This window comes from Filicampus tigris, chromosome 1, assembly GCF_054856515.1.
Source record: "Filicampus tigris isolate MCC_2025a chromosome 1, RoL_Ftig_1.0, whole genome shotgun sequence".
Taxonomy (NCBI): Eukaryota; Metazoa; Chordata; class Actinopteri; order Syngnathiformes; family Syngnathidae; genus Filicampus; species Filicampus tigris.
The window spans coordinates 2866310-2888715 of record NC_141217.1 but is presented as its reverse complement, the minus strand read 5'-3'; the positions used below and the strand labels follow the sequence as shown (position 1 = coordinate 2888715).

The 22406-nt window shown below is 41.4% G+C and overlaps 1 protein-coding gene across 3 annotated transcripts in view; it reads left to right on the top strand.

Annotated features, from left to right (window-relative positions):
• LOC147152486 (fibroblast growth factor 14-like) overlaps positions 1 to 22406 on the top strand; it is a 65183-nt gene that overhangs the window by 5043 nt on the left and 37734 nt on the right. Inside the window, exon 1 of one of the 3 annotated variants that reach the window (XM_086047304.1) lies at positions 21084 to 21710. The exons of the other annotated variants lie outside the window; for them this stretch is intronic. Within the exon in view, the coding sequence (XP_085903430.1) occupies positions 21518 to 21710 (193 nt within the window). The 5' untranslated portion in view covers positions 21084 to 21517. Of the gene's footprint in view, positions 1 to 21083; positions 21711 to 22406 lie in introns of those variants that run through there. 3 annotated transcript variants of the gene reach the window in all.

Below are 22406 nucleotides of genomic sequence, written 5' to 3'. Positions count from 1 at the left end.
CCATTTACCATTTACCCGGGTCGCGGACGGAGGACAGACCGGTAAAAAAGGGTCAAGTGCCCAGCTCTGGGAATATGATATTTCACCTTCAAGAGGGGCTAGTCCTTAGCACACCCTCCTAAGCGCACAAGAGGAAAGATGCTTATGAATCTGGGAGAATATGTGCACCGCTAGATTTGACAGGGGGACGTCTTCACTTACATGTTGCTCCACCTAGAGTGTGTACATTTCATGGAGGTGCTTAAGTGACACAATTAAGTCGATGGGAGAATCCACGCAGCCAAAAAAGTGCGTAGTAGCGTGCCTTTTCTGACGTATAATGAATAGCCACTATAAGACAATGATTTATTGTGTACACTATACACTAATCCCCCCTCCATCACAGGGGTTACATTCCAGACCATCCCCTCAATTAGTGGAATCTGCGATATAGACCCTTACCGATTGACATCACATTTATACACCGTGTGCAAAGGCTTCTATGCCTGAAGGCAGGCGGTCGAGTGAGATCGAGGTCGAGAGCCAAAATCCTCGATAAGTCTTTTCTGTGTTCATAACAACCTTTTTACTCTAATCAGTCAACTAGGGATAGGAAATCTCATTTTGTGAAACCGACAGTGATTCTAAACAAACAAGGGGTTAAAAAAAACAAAGAAGTTGTTTGGAAAACGGTGAACACGATGGCTATCAAATCTTTGACGTGACCGCTTTACGCCGTTGCGATATAAGGATATGCTTTGATTGCTTTAGATCAGGTACTGTTTCCTTTTTCGTGTGCAGTGATACACAAGATTTACCTTTGATTGTAAATTCAAGGCAGACATGATGCTTACCTGTTTGCATATCCATGCAAGTTTAGGTTCGCGTTAATCTCTTATGAAGGAATAAAAATACATCAAAGAAGTCACCCCAAACATTTTTTTTTCAAGAATATGTTCTATGCAGGCTCGATAGTTGAAACAAGGCATTCTGATAAATAATGCGTTTGTGGACAATCGGCATCGAGAACAGAATTTTCACGTCACATTTAGGCGCCACAAGCAGACACACTGCTAAATAAAGAAAAAATCAAATGAAAACAATAGACAGACAGACACACACCCACACGCACAGCGTGGTGATCTGTGAAATAAAAACAATATGGGGCACGTCATGGGTCCGTTCCCGACGCCGTTTGGCTGATTCGGACCGATCGGGCGGGTCTGAAATATAGATGGGAACTCATAGACGGACTAAAGCATCGACGAATGCCCAGCTCTGTCTCTAAAACCTGGTGTGGATAGTAAAGCATCTCTCTGTGTGTGAACGTGGCATTCACTTTGACACTTTGCCAGCTGGCTGGTTCACCAAATGTTTCATCATGGACATGCATTCGTCACCCGATGGCTGTTCAGCTGTTGAGCGGTCTTGCATACTGACATAACTAGTTGGTGAAGCCTTGTCTTCCCGATTGGGGACGAGAGTGACAATTCCACAGACATAGATAATGCCGACATTAACTGGAGACCCTCCTACACAAAGCACAATAGAAATAACATCATTTTTTACATTAATCTTGACGGTAATTGAACTTGTGTATAGTCTGCCAAATTTAAGTCATGTCTAAACTAAACTAACCCACGCTGTCCACAGTTGATGATATATCGCTATTAAAAAATCGGCTATGGTCATTACCGCATTGCTTCCACAAGGTGGCACTCACTGTCTACTACTGCATACCGACAGCCAATTTTTTTTTATAATCCTACGACGACCAAGTAAACTGTGTGTCAAGCGTGACGTCCTTTTTATTGGTAACGAACCAAAAATAAAATAGATAAATGATTTCACGCTAGTTGTACGCGTGTCTTTAGTGTATTCTTGTGCATTAGTTGGCAGCATTCGAACGGCGCACAGTTCAGATGCTGGGATTACGTATTTTGCGAAGTGAAAGTTGATCATTTGTTTGTTTCTACCATGCCTCTTCAGTAACGCTGCGTAAAGCGTTGGTCATTGTTCACCATTCAGTTAATTGTCAATGTACGATTTGTACCAATTTTCAACTAAATATCTTTGTATGAAGGTGCTGGAGTTGTTCAAATGTAAAAATAATAATGTATTTATTTATCCATCCATCCATTATCGATACCGCTTATCCTCACATGGGTCGCGGGGCATGCTGGAGCCTATCCCAGCTGTCTTTGGGCAGTAGGCGGGGGACACCCTGAATTGGTTGCCAGCCAATCGCAGGGCACACAGAGACAAACAAACATCCGCACTCACAATCACACCTAGGGGCAATTTAGAGAGTCAAATCAACTTACCAGGCATGTTTTTGGAATGTGGGAGGAAACTGGAGTACCCGGAGAAAACCCACGCAGGCACGGGGAGAACATGCAAGCTCCACACAGGGAGACCGGGGCCGGGATCGAACCCACGACCTCGGAACTGTGAGGGGGACGTGCTAACCAGTCGACCACCGTGCCACCCCCTGCTTGAACCAAAACATGTTAAATACCGTGTTCATGAACAGGGTTGGCCGTGTATCCCATGTGACCACGTGACATCACAGGAAATAAAACTAGGCAGGGCCAAATGACTGACACACATCTATAATTTGAAAGTACTGTAAAGGTGTAAACTTGATATAGAATTGTAATTATTGGCTAATTTATTTGTGGGGGCTGGTAGCACCCCTAATTGATCCCCCAAATTTGTACTTTTTAAAATGTATATATATATATTTTTTTTTTTAATTAATCATGGCCGCCAGTTGCCCATCCCAAGTCTAGTGGTTCATAGCTAACTTTTGTGCAGCTGGCATTGAATCAATTCCTGCTCAATTCCCCAGTTGCAATCACTGTACGATTAGCACCCAGTGTGGCGTCTAAGGTGCTTTCCTCAGTCAGCCGGCCGCGGCTCCGTCCCCTGCCGTGACCCTGCCGATGATGAGTGCTACAGAAAATGGCAATTTTTTGTGTGTGCCACTGCCAGTCCAATTTCGAGTGATCATAACAGAGTATTTTAAAGACCCTGACACGGTGTCAGTGATCCATCTAGTTTACAAAAGGGGTGTGTTTGAAGAAGCAGTGTTACACACTTTGACCAAGACTGTGATCTGGCGGTGTCATCCCGGCCGACCAGCGATGGCGCCATTCATTGTGAAAGATCCCGTCTAAGTCGGTGTCATGCATCCCACGAGGTGTGACCTAGATTGGAGACTGGCCCTTTTATAGCCCGTGGTCGTATACGTGCACATGCTTGCTTGCCTTCTCTGGAGACTTGCCATCAAGGCGACGTGCTTCATATTTTATTCAAACGCTCACGCGTTTGGTAATGGGATTCGTGCCCGCTCTGACTCTTGCAGCCCAAAAGCGGCTCCCTGTCAGTTTGCCTCGCATACTGACAAATATCAAATTAGATTGCAAAGTTTTCCTGCAGCTTTGCAAACTTTGCTTGCATGCTGCGGTGCTGAGCTGACAGGATAAGTGACGACCGTGGTGATGTGTGTCCTCTATGCTAAAGGCAAAGAGATGGTGTGCACGTGTGTTAGCATGAGTGCATGGCCGTGCGTCACTGTGTGTCTGTGTCACTGAGCTCATTAGTTTGCGGCCTCTTTTTCTGAAACAGCCTGACTCTGCAGAAAAAAACAGCATGACTTTGCTGTGCTGTACTTGCTCTGTACATCCTACACACACAGAGGCCACGTCATCTAATATATGTCATTAAAGCACCAAAAGCACAATCTTTAAATGTATAATGAGCTCCAGAAATTCTTCTGCGTGGATTAGAGAAGTTTAGGATTATGAAGGACAGAATTCACCTCAAGGGATTTCCCGAGTGTGTTTGCGGTAAATGAGTACGAGATGATGCTTTGATTTTGAAAATAGTTACTATACGTGTGTCTGACAGCTTTCTGTCCGAGCAGGAGAGAGTGCTGAGTGTTATTTTTCCAAGGGCACTTACGGAGCGGCGAGCCATCAAAGGCTCCACAAGGAGGTGTTTCCACTGACGTGGTGATAAGAAGCTGGGAAACATGCCCGTACTTTCAGATCACTGTCTCCTCTGCATGCCTCGCCACCATGGGGAGCTTTTTGCCCCTAAATAAAATATAGCATATTATTATTTATTATTCAACTCTCTGCAAGTCTCTTGCAGACTTACTGAGAGAAAATTGTTGAATTGCCGATGTCATCAAGGTGGCTTGGTTTGTCCAGAGTGTCACTCTCACTCGCACTTGAATTCAGGTCTTGTTCACCTTTTGCACGATGACAGCCCCGTGTGACATCACTGCATGTTTGTGTGAGGCCATGATCGGGACTTGGAGACCTTTTAAAAAGCACGGTGCGGCCGGTCAGTTGGTGTGTTTGTGTCAGTCATGGACTTTGAGTTCATCCTAAAAGTTGCGGAGAGGCACATACGGGCTGCTTTCAATCAAACAGAACCAGGTAAGGGATTGGTTTTAATGTGGAGGAAAAGGTGCCAATGTCTATCTGATGATGGAATATCGCTAAAACATCACTAAATTCTTTATAGTAGCATAGTAGGGCTGTCAAAGTTAAAGCGTTAACTATGGAGAGTAATTTAAATTTTATAAGGCATTAAAACAAATTAACTCAGTTAACTCAGTTTTATTTACTTCCTGTGGTAGCTTCCCTCTACTCACTTTGCAGCCAAACATAGAGGAGAGTCACTGTCGCAAAGACGGACTTTTATGTAGTTTTACTTTAAAAAGTTGCTCGACGGCTCATTGGAGAAATACAAAATAAAGCCAAATTCAAATACCATATTAGTTGTACGTCTTTGGTGTATCGTTCAACAGTTGTGAAAAGAATCATATTCAAGGATCAAAGGAAGCTATTAGAACGATCTTTGAATCAAAATATACTTTTAATTTTTTTCCATATTCATTCCAAAATGTTACTCAAATAAATATTGGTTCCAAATATCGGTTGACAAATACGATTAATCATGATTAATTATAGAAAATGTTGTGATTAATTAGTTAAAAAATTTTAATCGTTTGACGTATATATATATATATATATATATATATATATATATATATATATATATATATATATATATATATATATATATATATATATATATAGTGCTATATATATATTATTAGTGCTGTCAAATGTTGTCAATGTTGAGTGGATAAAACGAAAACGTTTCTATTTGTGTCTATGATCTGTGTGCATGGGTGTGCGCTTTTTTCAAACTGACAGGTTGCTGGACAAATTCCAGATCATTATGACTGTAAATATGCTGGGAGGCTTGGAAAAGAGTGAAATATTGCCTATAACACAAATATATGTTTCATTTTTTAGATTTTTGTTCATTTTACTCATTTCCCACTGCAGAGAGCTGAAGCAATCGTTTTGTCCACAACCATAAGTGGATTGTGTTGTTTTACCTTCTACGTCTGACAGAGCACACGCTAACAATTTCGTCTAGTCTCGTCAACGAAAACTCATATAACGTCACGTCACATTGTAGACATCAAAGAGCCACGTTTAGATCGTCATCATCTCGTTATCAATATGAAAAAAAGGGGCGTTAACGAAATACTTTCATCATCGTCAGCGTTGACGAAAACAAAACAAAACAACAACAACAACAAAAAGGGAGCTAACCAGAATTATTTTTTGGATGAAATCATACGAACTTCTTGATGTTTTTTAATCCCATGAATTTTTTAGGGTTTGTGAACTTTCCTATGATTTTCTCAAACAGACATTTATATTAATATCAAACCTATGAATTTGAAATTTTCACAACAAAGCTTTAGTTTTTGAGAACCTCAAGAAAATACAATAATGCAACAGATACTTAAACCATGTTACTGAACATCAATTAATGGAATAACCTGGTGTTGTTTTTTTCCGGTATCTCTAATCCAAGCGGTCACCGTAAACATGCTGTATGTGTAAATGTACTGTATTATATGTATGCATAAGTTGTATGATGTAAGTTACATATTATCTGGGCATTTACATTTGTGTGTTGAGCCACTGTTTTATTTCCAGTCTAACTTGTTTATTCGTGTTGGCATTAGCACTTACCCGATTCTACTTGGGTGTTGTGTATGTGGTACCAGGGCGACGGTCGGAGCCAAAGTTAGATGAAGCACAGGAATGTCAAAGATGGCGCACTCTATCAACTATAGTCTGTGTATGTGGAAATGTTTTATCTTATGTGAAGTGCAACCTCCTTTGATATGATTCAATAATGTGTTGCACTAAACACAAGAGTGGCTTAATTTTGATTATTTTTCACAAAGTTCAGCCACGATTTTGAGCTCTGCCTAGAAGTACTGTGTCCATTATTGCTACTGGCGAGTTTCAAGCACACACTTCGCAATGCCCAATCCTAGCTGTCACCCTGACATATTTTTTGCAATCCAATGGTGGTAATGATGAATTCTTCTATCGATTATTTCAGTGATTAGTCAAATTGTTGGATTTGAAAAAATTGCATTAAAGTGTATTAGAAAACCACATTTTTCTTGATTACTTTTTAATTAACTGATTGTGTTTATTTGGTAATGTTTGTGATTAAATAAAAAAAAAACAACTAAACAACAATTAAGCAAGACATCATACAATAGAGATTGATGTACTCACCAACCTTTTTGAAACTAATCCAGTAACTGTTTCGGTCATTGTTTTCCAAAGTAAAATCAGGTATTTGCAAATGTCTTATTATGATTAAGCGCGTAAAAAATGTTTGCTTTCATGAAAGACTACCGAAATCAGAGAATAATTACTGATGAGTGGCTGAAATCAGGCGATTAGGTCAATTTTAATTAAAGAGGAAGTCAACTCAAAATGTGCCTTTACATTAATATGTTGACCCCACTAGTCTAAACACGGTATTCTGATGAATATTGCGTTTGTGGAATATGAGTTAAGCAGCAAAATCCACCCATTTGCCACTGGCTGTCGACTGAAAATGACATCACAGTTGCTCAGGACTCAGCTAACGACCAAACACGTGTGATATTCACAAGCTGAGCTGCTGGTCAGTACCTGAGCCCTGAGCAAGTGTGATGTCTTTTTCAGTCGACAGCCACTGGCAAAATGGCAGACAAAACAAATGCTTGTTTGTCTGTATGTGCCCCAACCAAATGTACAGGTGTCCTTCATCTGATTCATGATTGAAAGATGAACAGTACCAGGATATATGCTGCCTTTCACCCTAAATGTCAGCTCAAGCCAACCTCCTTGTTCCCCCATCCCGCCCCTCATGACTCTGATAGGATAAGCGCTCTAGTCAGTGTCTCAATGGATGGATAGTTTTCATGTCAAGCTGGTTAATGAGCCAGTGCACTTTAAAAAAAGAAGAGGAAAAAGAAAGGTTTCTGTATAAAAGGACATCCTACATGGGACCTTGAATGCTTTTGGGTCTGGCTCACAAAGAATGTGAAAAATGGCCTCAAAATGTTGTCATCAGTGTTGACAGATTTGCTTGTGACATGGCATGAAGGGAACTGTTTGTTCTGTGCATGTAGCTCTGCTGTGTACAGTGATCAAGCCCACTTACACGTTCTCCCTTGCCACTAAAGTTCCCAGTTTTCGGAGAAAGATCTGGAGCACTTATGTAATGACTGGAATGCAGAACTTTGATTCTGCATGTTTCTCATTAGAACTTATGTTGTGCATATATTTTCCAAATGAGAGGCTTTTTCAGGATGTTTATATATGAGCCATTCTACCAAATTGGTTGAAATTGCAGTCCCACAATGAAAATCAAATTTTAAAAAACAATGAAGTGTTCAGACCTTGCATATTTAGTAATATCTTGTTATGATCTATTTTACCACAAGGCATTAATTGAGATACTATTAAACTGAATGTATAAAAAGTCATCTTTTCTATGTCACTTCCTATTGGGAGGTGGCTGTCCCAATCTCTAACTCCTAAATTTCAATTCATGAAAAAAAATGCAGCAGATTTTGCCAATTTAAAAAATACTTTACTTTAATTGAACATTTTGGTTGCTTTTAAATGTGTGGTGAAAGATTTACATTGATTTTGTAGATTTTTTTCAAACTAGAGGTTTTTATGTAAAAAAACCTGTCCCAACTTTTCATGTCACTGCCGAAACGCAAAGAGTATTTATCCGTAGGCAGGGCTTGGTTTTAGCCACATCCCCAGAAATTTCGCCAGTAAGAGACATTACTTTCATGTTCATCACTGGCCACATGGCGATTCATTAGTTGACAGCATTATTAAGTTATGTGCCCTCCAACGTCTGAAAATCAGCATGTGGTTTTAAGGACCGTCACTACCGAACACCTCATTTTGGCAATAAAATGAGCACTTTTGATTTTAATGCTAAATGTACTATTTTCTATCTCTGTACACATGCTCAAAACTGTGTATGGTGGCCACATTGTGCCTAGCGTTGTTGAGTATTGTCAACAACTATCATAAAACATCACTACCGAAACGGTCACTACCAAAACGTTTCGATAGTGACATGATGGTTTCGGCAGTGACAATATGATGTTTATTTTTGAATAAAGTAAGTTTTAAGTAATACAACACATAGATACATATGTCATACATAGATCTTTCTGTTTTTAACAATATTCTATGTCATATTTTATCTTGATTTGAAGGGAAAAACACCAAAATGCCAAAAAGCCTAGCAGAGGCATATTACAGGGGAAGGGTTAGAATGACCCAGTGAAATCTGAAGAATATTTAATAAAGAAAAGAGAAAGAAATAAGAGATGAAAGGAAGAAGGAAAGCTGAAGTCTACCAATGAATTATCCAGCAGAGAGCAAAGGAAAGTCAGTAGAGCATGCAGCAAAAGACAAGACCACCAAATGTCTCTCAAAAAACAGAGAGAGAGGGAACATACATACAGGGAAATGTATGTTACAAAAATGTTTGTCATTCCAATTAGATTTTCATTTGGAAGGTGAAACCATAGTTTTTCAATGATGAAAATAGATGTGATGGTGACGGTCCAGCGTGTACCCTAAGTTTTTGCCTTAAGTCAGCTGCGATCAACTCCAACCCCCCGTGACCCTGAGTACAGCACAAAGCGGTAGAAAATGGAAAAAATAATGTTTCATTAGTTATAATACACCTTAAAAGTTAAGATATAGCAAAACTAGTTAAGTGATTACAATGTTACCCTCACACAAAGTATTACTGCAACAGCAGCAACATTATGGTCAGTACCGAAATTTTGCAGTCACTACCGAAAAGACTGATGTTTTAGCAAAAATAAAAATTATTGAATTATCAGCCAACAATTTATGATAATGATTGTTTAAGGGTATGTTTGTTTTAATTAATGATGACTTTTGAAGTCAATATGATCAACCTTCTACATTTTACAATAAAAAATAGCATATACATTTTGATTTATTTCAGAAAAAGCAATATTAAATTCTGTTAAAAATTCATTTAGGTTGGTTTTGATGTCAAAACCATATATATTCATTTATAAAAAATACTCTGTAGTGGGGGAAATGGAAAAAAAATGTTTTATTCTTCTGTAATTGTGTGTTTTGGTAGTGACACATTTTAGGGACAGGCAAGATATTTGGGAAAAACTAGAAAATACTATTTGAAAATTGACTGTACTTTTACTGTATTTGTGCCCCTTAGATATGGTGCAACATGAATACAATAAAAGTTTTTCTGAAAGAAAATACAAATGTCACACATTTTCCAACTCTGAATTCGAACCAATTCAGTAGAATGGCCCAGATAAGTGTTGCTTTAAAGCACTTTAAGCACATCATCATCATCACTGTCATTATTTTAAGCCAAACATAAATTCACAAGCTGTTACTATATGATGGGAAACACCATAGATAGGCTAATGGAAATTAGCCTAACCATGGCCGTAACACATACAAATTAAACATTAAACTATAGTGACAGACATACAGTGGGAACAGAAAGTATTCAGACCCCTAGAAATTTTGCACTTTTTGTGTCATTGCAGCCATTTGCCAAGATCAAAGAAGTACATTTTCTTTCTCATTAATGTACACTCAGCACCCACTTTGACTGAATAAAACAGAAATGTAAATGGTTTTTTTTTCAAATTTATGAAAAAAGAAAAGCTGAAATATTATATGGCCATAACTATTCAGACCCTTTGCAGAGACCTTCATATTTAACTCACATGCTGTCCATTTCTTCTGATCCTCCTTGAGATGGTTCTGCTCCTTTATTGAAGTCCAGCTGTGTTTAATCAAACTGATTGGACTTGATTAGGAAAGACACACACCTGTCTATATAAGAACTTACAGCTCAAAGTGCATGTCAGAGCGAATGAGAATCAGGAGGTCGAAGGAACTGTCCAAGGTAGTCTGAGACAGAATTGTATCAAGGCACAGATCTGGCCAAGGTTACAAAAGAATTTCTGCAGCACTCAAGGGGCCTCCATGAACCTCAAATGAAAGAAGTTTGGGAAGACCATAACTCTTCCTAGACCTGAGCAATCAAAGATCATTGTGGCTGAGCTCTAGAGATGCTGTAGGGATATGGGAGGAAGTTCCACAAAGTCAACTATTACTGCAGCCCTCCATCGGTCATAGCTTTATGGCAGAGTGGCCCAACAGAAGCCTCGCCCACATAGAGTTTGCCAAAAAACACATGAAGGACTCCCAGACTATGAGAAATAAGATTCTCTGGTCTGATGAGACCAAGATTAAACTTTTTGCTGTTAATTCTAAGCGGTACAGTATGTGTGGAGAAACCCAGACACTGCTCATCACCTGACCAATACAATCCCTACAGTGAAACGTGGTCAGCTGCAGGGACAGGACGACCAGTTGCAATTGAAGGAAAGATGAATGCGGCCAAGTACAGAGGAAAACTTCTTCCAGAGTGCTCAGGAGCTCAGACTGGGCCAAAGTTTCACCTTTCAACAGGAAAATGACCCAAAGCACATAGCTAAAATAACAAAGGAGTGGCTTAGGAACAAATCTATGACTGTTCTTGACTGGCTCAGCCAGAGCCCTGACCTAAACCCAATTGCGCATCTCTGGAGAGACCTGAAAATGGCTGTCCACCAACCTGACAGAACTGGAGAGGATCTGCAAGGAAGAATGGCAGAGGATCCCCAAATCCAGGTGTGAAAAACTTGTTGCATCATTCCCAAGAAGACTCATGGCTGTACAAGCTCAAAAGGGTGCATCCTTAACACTCAATAAAAGGTGTCAGGGTCTGGATACTTCTGACCATATGATATTTCAGTTTTTCTATTTTAATAAATTTGCACAAAAAAAGTACATTTCAGTTTTTTTTTAAGATGAGGTGCTGTGTGTTCATTAATGAGAAATAAAATGAACTTTTTTGATTTTGGCAAATGGCTGCAATGACACAGAAGGTGAAAAATATCTACCGGTTTGAATACTTTCCAAACCCACTGTACTCTTTCTAATCTGTGAAAATAATTTTTCCGTTTTTTTTTTTTTAATTTAGTGGGTGTGACTTATATATCATATACGTATATACTGGTGTGCTCAAGAGACTTTTAATGGAATTTATCAGTGTATGCTAACGGGGCCTAGATTCAGTAGCAGCCGCTTTAGAGTTGAGGACTTTAGAAAAATTGATGTAAAACGGCAAAGTTTGTTGTATAACATCAAGGTGCGGAATACAAAATTTGTTCGTCAAAGATAATGGACAGACAGACTACATCCAACTTTGCTTGTTATTTGAAGACCCATTCTGCTCAGTAAAAACCGTATAAGTAAATTCCTAAACCTGTTCTTAATCTCAGAACAGTAGTTACAGCTGCACTTCGCAGGACTCTGAGTTTCTAATTGCTACTGCCACCTGCGGCCCAAAAATAAATTGCACACTCCTTTCTTCGCATGCATGACAAGGCCAGGTCTAGATAGGCATGTACGAGGGGCAGCCACAAATCTTGAGGGGGCAAGGTGCTCCAGCACCTTTGACCATGTTTAACTGACAAACACGTTCATTTGCATTCTGAGGGGCAGGGGCGGAGCCATGGGTGGGCCTGGGTGGGCACAGGCCCACCCAGATTGACAGACTGCCCACCCAGTGGGATTCATGAAAAAAATATCTACTTTTAAATTGTTAGTAAATTATAATTGAATTAGTGTTTCGTTGTGTTTTTTATTTGATTGAATATTAAGAATGGCATCATTGTGGTTGTCTAAGGAATACCCGAACTTCATATTATTTAGTTTGCCGTTTCATTTGAATATGCGACGTGTCGGGACAGGAGGATTGTGCTCAGTGAGAGAAATATTCAGGCCCACCCTGATTTTTCCAGGCCCACCCATTAGCCACATTCTGGCTCCGCCCCTTCTGAAGGGTGATTGGAAGTTGGGTCTCAGCTCGCTGCAGACAGCTGTCCCTTACAGCGAGCCGGCAGCAGCTGTACGTTATATTTTGTTTATATTTTACACATTCTATTATGCACACAACATTTCCATGACTTTTCCAGAACTTTAGATAACATTTTAGTTTCAGCAACTTTTTGAGGATCTGGAAAATTTTTTTTTTAATTTCCATACTTTTTCAGGTTTTTCATGACAATACGAAGGCTGCCTTATTGATGTCTGTCTTTATGATGACTAAATACTGCAAACAAGACTACTTCTCGCAGGGCTTCACATGACTTAAGATAACCCGTGACTTGATTTGCCCAAGACAGAATGACTTCGGATTTGCTTGAGACTTACACATGTGGGATTTGATGCCATACCTGCATGGTAGTAAAGTTTTTACCTGGGCTTTGTGATAAACACTTGCATATGCAGTATAGAGCAGAAAGAATAAGGGGAGGAGACAGAAGACTATGAAGAACAGACGCAGATAGAGCAACACACAAAAAAAAATGGTGGGATGAATAATTCAGTCTGTCTGTTCCCTTTCTACTTCCCCTTACTGGGCTGGTGATGTTGTGAGGTGAGAAGAGGCAAGGGAGCAGGATGGGTAACAAGGAAAGGAGATGACACTAGGACAGAAGGAAAGGAAATGAGGGAGGTGAAACAGCAGAGAGGAGATATGCGTGGGAGAAAACAGACTATTTAATGAACTGAAATGACGTGTGACGTATTCGTTTCTTCTCGGCATTCAGCAAGCGCTGTCTTCCCTTACTCAGAGATCCACATGCGTCACTTGTCACTGGTTACCCTGGTAACAGGGGACTTCCCCCGTGCCCGTGTGAAGCTGCGCGTGTGGGTGGGTGTCTGAGTGTGAATTATGACTCATCCTGCTCACTTCACAGTGGCTATCCTCACACTCCTCCTGTGTGGGGAACACCCATGCAAAGCCGTCTGTATTTCCCCCTCCTTATTTGAGTTCAGCATCACGCCCTCGCTTGTTACAAGCACTTCTAATTTGATCACCACCATTTCCAGCCTGTGCCTAGCCAGGCAAAGATTAGAACCCCACATAGAGAAACACTGATTGAAAAATCTTAACTCCCAACAAGACAAAGTGTGCAAAAGTCATCTTTGCTATAAACAAGAGCCGTAGATTTGAAATACTGTATAATGTACACGACTGGAGGTGGAAAAGTGCTCACACTTTATACTGTATTCAAGTAGTAGAGCCACAGTAAATTTGCCAAAACAAAAAAGACTCTGGTAAAAGTACTGATTCACCAAGTGGTAAAAATAAGCATAAAAATATACATGGCAAAAATTGAATTTTACTTTTAGTTATATTCACTCCACATTTTGACAACTTGTGGCTCTATTTTTGTAGACAGCGCATTTGCGCATGTGTAGAACGTGTGATAAAAACCATGTTGAAAATAAAAACAAACAGCCATGTCTCATGTGTGAGACGCCAACTGCCTGCATCAGCAATTAATGCGTGCGTAGTTCCTTGAGGCAAGAAGAGTGCTATGACTCTGTTCACTTCTTGCCCATGTATTTGAACAAGGAGATATGCAAATTCTGCTATTTTAATCATCAGATCATTGACATTTTTTAATGAAAAAGTAAATCAATGAAAAATGGAAGTTGGTGGAAGTTGGTAGATGGAAATGCTAACGGAAGCCCGTTTAAAATGATATCTTGTCTGGCCGGACAAAAAGGTGGATAGACAGACAGAGGAAGGGTACCCCGGCTGCAGACGGAAGGCGATGAACGGACTGAGAATTTTAGTAAAATGCCTGAATGTAGGTCTAGATAAGACCATTATACAGTATTTCATACATCCACAGTTCCCACCTAATTTCAACAGAAAGTTTGCAATTCCCCTTTAACCTATTAAGGCCTAAAATGCCTTGCTCAACATCTCCCCAAAATCTAAGGGCGACTATAAAATCACCCTCTTATACCTGAGGTTCTCACAGAAAGGCAACACCTACAAAATAATTGATATCTCAGTCCCTGTAGCAGATGGAAAAATCATTCCAAACGAAGATGAGAGCTTAGACATGTGGCTTTCACACAGCCCTGACTTTATTATTATTTACTGTTTCAATCGAAGATGTAAAAATAAAGTGTACACACACACAGTGGGTTATTCAAATGCCGGAGCAACTCTCTCCGCTCAATCATGTCAACGGGATATTCAGAATGTTTCAGAAATCGGAATTTTGATTTTAACCCGAATATTGACTGCATGTTAGCGTAGTCACTATGTTGCTATGGACAAAATGGAGGAGGAGGCACGGGCGTCGTAAAGTCGAAACGTCGTAGGTCGCGTACGTTGTAATTCAAGGACTGCTTGTAGGTCGTTTTCTTGTCTGTGGTTGCTAATTGTTGACGGTCCCTGGGCACTGCCTCTGCGTCAGCTCTTCATAAGAAACAACGTCATGTTCCTCGCTCCGATGACAAGTAGGTCCAATTGTGGTGCACGCGCTTAACTTCAGGTGACTCCGAGGTACTCCGAGTTGAGTAAACTGATTCAAATCAGCTGTTCTGGAACTGGAAACTCAAGTGTTTCCTATCTCAGAGTAGATCAACTCAGACTTCAGGATTAGACTCAGAGTTTGATTAACCTGCTTTGTGAAATAGACCCCAGGTTGGCCTGGCGTAGAGAATGTGGATTGTAGACCCATCGTTGGCGTATGTGACATTTTGGAGGTTACCAGCCTATTGTTTATAATGCAAGACATGCTCTGTCACGGTGTTCCATCTGAGTTATGGTCATATTTAGCAGGCCGAATCAAAATGTGGTGAACCGTTGCTGTATCAGGGGGTGCAGCAAGGCCCCCCATTATCACAAAGAGGAAAATAATACAAGCTGTAACATTTTATGTGATCGTTGAAATATGATGGTTATTTTAATATATGATGATAATTCTGATAGCTTAAGTGGACTTATAAAACAGTCGGTTAAAAATCAAATACACACCACTTTGTAACTTTACACGGCGGACATAAATAAATTTATTATCTAATGAAAAAAAATTATTTTTTTCATGCGGAAAAACTATTGCGTGGCGATACACATTTAAGTTTGCATCTGACTGATGAAATTAAGATAAAAGCATAAAATTCCATAAGAAAGTTATTACATGTCTTTGCGCTATGCATATTGTATGGGCCAATATCGCTGCGTCAATATTTTTTCGATATATTGTGCAGCCCTAATCCAAACTAAATTTGTGATGTGCATTTCGCCAGGTATTGGTCTTTGACTTTGCAATTTAGCTTTCCTAAAAAAAAGTAAAATAAAATCCCACCCCGTCCCACAAAAATCAGTAAAATCTCACCAGTTTCCTGCATTTGAACATGTTTATGACTGGCCACAAACACAAAGTGATTGCACAGCCACTGTTTGTAAAATGTCAAAATCAAACACAGTGTTATTCCGGCAGCACACCAGGATCAAACTCAGGCTTGCAAAATCATCACAAGTAACGGCTATGATGTCATTGATTCACTCATTTGGCCAGAGTCTGCAGTGAAAGAGCAAGTAGTTACGTGCTACCCAAATGCCATTCTTAAGCCAGCCGAAAAGGTAAATCTGCTTTCAAACAGCAGACAACAATTAAACGTGTCTGATGCCAATTGATAATTGCTTTGAAAGAGTAGTTGTTCCACTTTGGATTGTGCCATTTGTCAATGGCACGGACTGGCCGGGTGATCACTACAGTGTGGGACCGTAAATGACGTGGGTGGGAGGGTTAAAGCCTGTTTAAATGTTAAACTTGTAATGCTATTGGAATACATCCCCTTACCTCGGCAATCCCTTTTGTTTACAAGAACCGACTGCGCGTGTCAAACTTTGAACAAGAGTCTGCCGCCATTGTTCTTTACGTCCTAAACCACAAGTTACCTCATCACGAGTCGTCAGTGATAGCAATGAATAAAATTCACTTGTTTAACTGTATTTTATTTATCCTATTCATCTAAAAATAGATATAGCAATGATTTGCAATGTTTTTGTTATAAAGTATTATTTTCATTTGTTAAACTTTTGTCTTTTTCAAGGTGGCATGGCAGGGGTAGGCTGGCACCCTATCGCCCCCTATTGACCAGCGGCTGCTGCCACGTTTGTAAGGAACATGCATTTGTAGGATGAGCGGCAGAGTTGAATAAATGTGGGTTGTTTTCTAAATCCCCGCTACGAATGCCAAACAGCTTATTTTGCTACCGCAATTGACTCTTGTTTTGAGCCTCTGGTATCTGCAGGTGAGCACGGATCAGTTGGTGTCGGCTTGAAGAACGGGCAGGCCACATTTAATTGATCTAGACACGATAAGGCAACATCAAGGTGGTGTTCCTCTAAAACATGCTGCGGCTTTGATTGGAGTCAGCCCTATAGCACCACCTACAAACACAAAGATTACAAATGTAAAAGGCTTGTAAACAGGCGTTCCAACTGAACATGATTTATTACCAAGAAGCACTATTACAACAATGTCTACCTAAAACAAATGAGCCTACTTTGCTTTTTATGCTATAATATTGCAAAAACTGGTGGCTTCACACTTTAGCACAGTGCTAGCACATATACCTCTATGTGGTTAACTGTGAAGCAGATAGAAAATTACAGTTATTGCAGATATAGCACAAACCAAAATGTACAGCAAAGTGCCCGCTAAAGCAAAATCTCACTTTGAGTCGTGACCAAGATGAAATGAAGCGAGTAAGGAAGTGTAAACCCATTTGATCTTGATCGACAGGAGACAAAATTGCATCATTCTGAAAAATGGTCGATAGAGGACGCCATTGCACCTGTGCAGCCGGACAGGATGACGAAAGACTTGTGTGCGAGAATTGGAGCATTGTCGTTTATTATGAATGAATGCTGAATGTGTCCCATTTGTGAGTATCTTTGTAGTCTATTTTAGTGTTCGTTAGTGTTTATTGCATGAGACATGTCTGCGGATGAAAGAGGAATCAGTAAACACAACGGATCTTTTAGAGGTTAACGGCGTTGCTATAAAACGCAGCAGAAGGCATGCATTTTAACATACGTAAAGCTTTGGTGTGTTTACAACTATTTCACTTGGTGTGTGATATGGATAAAGTGCACACACACATTCCACTATTTGTATAATATAAGCAAAGTGAAGTGGAGGATAGAATGGCATCAAGAAAATCTGCATATATCCGGGAGACATGACACTGACTAGGCTTACTCCATTCTGAAAGAAAGCAGAAAAACGGTTTGCAATCCAGCTGTCGACTGCTGTTGCCGGGCCACCGCGTTTGCATGTACTCTGGCGCCCTCAAGTGGCTTTCCAAGTAACTATTTGTCATGCTTGCTGTCCATGGTGCTGAAGCCTTTTACTCACGTTTTCTAACCAGCATCTTTCAAATGACGGTTTACAGTTTAAACCTAACTGTTTTGTGTGTGTGTGTTTTTTTATAAGATTTATGAATACATGTAGAGTGTCATAACAATTAGAGGATGTCTGGTGGGATATTATTGTGGTCGCCTACGACCATGCATTTACAGTCTGTTCTTCCCGTCCTTCATGGGTTGTCTCTGGCTACTCCAGTGTCCTCCCACATTCCCCCAAAACATGCCCAGAAGGTTAATTGAACACTCTAAAGCAGACCAAGGCAAAGTACGGCCCGCCCACAGTCTTAAGTCAAAGTAAAGGGTAAAATATGTGGTGCATTTATTTTGAATGTTGTGCTTTCATTTGCTCTGTGCAGTGTGGACGTTAGCACAAGTGAGGTAGAAAGCAAGAACTACAACTTTTGTCTGCAGTGTTGCCAATTTAGTAACTTCTTTGCTACATTTAGCGATTGTTCAAACCCCTCCGGCAACTATTTTTCCCAAAAAGAGACTAGCAAATTTGACATCTGTGGTCCTAATGTTAACAGCGTTTTTGTTTCCTGCACGGGTGCAGGAAAGAGAGCCAAGAAGATTTGGCCGATTGTACGCAAAGTTACAGTTGCAAATACTGTATTATAAGTCATGACTGTATCATTATACATCACTGTCTATAATATTGTACTCCCCACTTATCTATATTTGGAAGTCGTGACTAAAAATGGCTAGTTGTCAAAATTTATGTCATGATTTTCAAAGTGTATAGATGTAATTTGAATGGCCGTTTATAATTTCATTAAAAAATGTGTGTTTCCTAAGTATAGCAACACAAACCGTATTGACCCACGCAACATTTGATTGAAACAAGATAAAACACTTTTTCTAAATACAGTACATTCGAAATAATATAAACACAAAGCTGAGGTTTGGATATTGGCTTGGCCCTCGGCAAGCATTCCAGTTTCTCATGCGGCCCCTTTGCAAAATGAATTGGCCGCACCTGCGCAAAGTGAGCCTTGGTGTGATTGTGAGTGTGACTGGTTGTTTGTCTTTGTGTGCCCTGCTATTGGCTGGCGTCCAGTGCAGGTTGCACCCTGCCTATCCCAAAGACAGCTGAGAGGCTCCAGCACGCCTGCAACCCTCATGAGGATAAGCGGTTCAGATAATGGATGGATGGAATATGAATACAGTGAACAATTCCAATTGAAAGTATAATTTCATTTAATAAACAAGCAATATTCAGCATCAAAGTTGAGCACACGATTTTTAACATCTAAAGCAATTTTTACCATGTGCTCATCTCATCTCTTTTTTTTAATGGCAATGTTCCGAGCTCCGAGCTCCACAAAACACTGAACGTGACCCGGAATTTGTTCTCATGCCGCCATATACAGGTAAAGGAGAGTCTCAATTGTCTTACCCGCATATCGAGGTGCAAGGATCGAGTATCAGGGAGCTTCCAAGGGCTAGCTTGAAACCGAGAGCTACTTCTTTGGTATTGATGAACGCACAGGGCTATCCGTTTCATACACACTTCTGAAATAACAAACTCGCTCAAACTACTCATAGTAATATTATTAAGTAATTGTATACATTTATATTGTCATGTTTGGCCTGTGTTGGTTTGGGTATTTTTGGTTTTGTGTTCTCAGTGTTTCTGCGTCTGTCTCGTCAGTGATTGTTGTGTCCACTTTTGTGCATTCCGCTCCCTAGTGTTAGCCAATCAGTTCCCTTCTACCTCGTATGTCTTGTCCAGGTGTTTCTCCTTGTCTTGTCAGTATGCTTGTACTTAAGTTGCTAGTTTTTGTTCAGTCCTTGTCGGGTCATTGTCGTTGTCTATGTCAGTGTCAGTGCGTATGTTTGTGATAAGAGACTTTAGTCATGTTTCATAGATTCAAGCTTTCCCAGTCATGTTAAGCCCTTCTTCCTCAATCTCGCTACGCCCCGTTTTCCTGTTCACGTCATGTTCAACTCCGCCGGTCACGTCATGTGCAGCTCCCCCCAGCCACGTCCAGCCCTGTGTCTCCAGCCACGTCTTCTGTCACATATCATTCAAATCACCTACACCTACCCCAAGTCTTATTTTCCTGTTCTTTGGTCAAATACGTCACCTCCCGCACACGGCCATGACATATGTAAAAACAAAAATCATGATAAGACTTTCTCACAATAATGAGGAAACAGATCATAATCGATATGCAATACTTTCCCCCCCGCAATAAATCTCTGCCAGTGTTCATGTTTTCAAATACTGTAATCACTTTTCACATTCCTTGAAAATCATCACTGGTGAGCTGTTTTTACAACTGGCCAGCAGGCTACTCATGTGGGCACCAAGTCGGTGACCCCTGCTCTAATAAAATCACAACTCTTTCCGTTAATGTAGTAGGAGGACTATAGGAACTTAAATGAAGAAAGCTTTCAAACAAACATCATAACTTTGGTGCAAATGCATTTTTTTATATATGACTTGTTATATACGAATAATACATACTCATTCATTCATTCATTCATTCATTTTCTGAACCGCTTATACTATAAATAATTTTACCTATATTTGAATTTTGTTTTTGTGATGACATCACCCACGATGACGAGCTGTTTTCATGCTCGCTGGGCGCGTGGCTTCAGCAACGCTTTGAGAGTCCACAGATCGCCGAGGAACGTCCCAAGCAGCTTCTGGATAGTCACTATGGCATCCGTTTCGTTGTTTTCAAAATAAATGCTTGGCAGCTTCCCCGTATAGCATTTACAAGAAAGTATGGTGTGCTCATGGCAAATACCTGCTGCTCTTGTGTATAAATCTATCCATTTAATATACTGCTCAGGGTCGCGAGTAAGATGCAGACCTGCTGATTTGGGGCGAGAGATGCACCTGGAGTGGTCGCCGGCTATGCAGGCCACAAATAGCTGAATCAACCATTCTCAATCACAATTCACAACTAGCATGTTTTTGGAATGTGAGAAGAAGCCGAAGTAGCCTAGTCGCCCACGCAAGCGTCGGCAGAACATGCAATCTCCACACAGGAAGGGCATAGCCGGGAATCCGACCCCCAACCTAAGAGCTGTGCTAACCACATCATTCACCGCGCTGCTGTGTACTTGAAAACGAATTGATGTTATTACAAAACCATCAGTAATTAATCTTGGATTAGGACCAACTGGCAGCCAAAGCCTAATCGCAGAACAGGACCTTAATAGAAAATCATAAAATAAGGACGTTTTAATATGAAAGTATACCCCTGTCTTGTATGCAAAGCCCCTTGCCCCAGAGTGGAGGCGCGAGCTCATCCACTCGTCGAGCGGATATTTGTTTAACTTTGAAAGTCCAACTGCTCGGCTTCCGGCGAGACTGTGCGTGCATCACGTCTGTTTTACACACCTGGAGCGGCTCGGCTGCACGCGCGCCTCGCGCCCCTCGCAGCGCAACACAGACGGCCGTTTTGTAGCGAAAGTGGTCGCCCGATTGTGTCCTTCAGAGGGTCGCGTTCGCCTCGGGTGTCGGCCATGGGGAGGACCACCGGCAAGGCGCCTCGATGAGCGCACGCAGGTGTCATTCATAGAGGGCTGCCGACAGGCGGGGCGGCGGGACGTGACGGACAGGTACACCGCTGTGCGTTTGAAGCCAATGGTCCGTGGCCGTGACGCGCAGCGGCGTGAATAGCTCGGACGCTGAAGTGATGGGGCCGCTGTAGCCGGCAGAGCCGCGACTGTGGGGTGCGGTATCGTCTGCGATCCGAGCCCCGCATCCGGAGAAGGCGAGTGACGAGAGCGGAGACGCGGGCGGAGACGGCTCTGCTTTTGTGTCGGCTGTCTCGGCGGGGACATGGCAGCGGCCATCGCCAGCGGTTTGATCCGCCAGAAGCGTCAGGCGAGGGAGCAACACGCCCACCGACCGACCACTCACCGGCGACGGAAGAGCCCCGGCAAGAAGCAGGGGCTGTGCAACGGGAACCTGGTCGACATCTTCTCCAAAGTCCGAATATTTGGCTTGAAGAAGAGGAGGCTACGGAGACAAGGTGTGCGCGGACACACGTATTTGCGCGCGGACACGTACGCGTATCACACACGCGCACGGCTTGGCAGACAGACGCGCGCAAATGGACGTTTACGCGCTTCGCCTGACATACATGCACGCATTTGGACACAAATTCTCGCACACTCTCGCTTTTGCGTGAAGTCAGACTGACAGATTCGAGCCTTTCCTCACCGCGGTGAACACACAAACGCGCGCACACGCACTGTCATGTCTCGTAGCGCCCTATGGTTCACTAGTTTCCGAATACATCCATTATTGAAGCCACAGATTGGTCTGTCTCGCCTCTCTCTTTCAATGTCTGACTCATTGCATGCATGCATGTGCATGTGTAAATTAAAACCGAACTGTTCTATTTGGAAAGGATCCATTTCCTGCTGTTTCTTGTCTGGGTTGAACGTGTTTGGTTTAGGTTTTGTTCACGCAGAGCTCAAACAGGCATTTAAGTGTGCGGTCGCAGTGATCTCAATCAATTGTGCGGAAAGTCAGCAGGTGAGCTCGTGGGAAGTCGACCAGGGCATATTTTAAGATGAGGGAGACGAGGTGTCATGTTCATGGGACCCGTTTGGATTCTGGAGAGGAAACAATTAGGTCTCACAGGGGATCTGTTTTCTCTCAACTCTGCAAGTCCTCATCACAGCTTCAGATTTTTCTCTCTCGACTGCATATTATTAACATT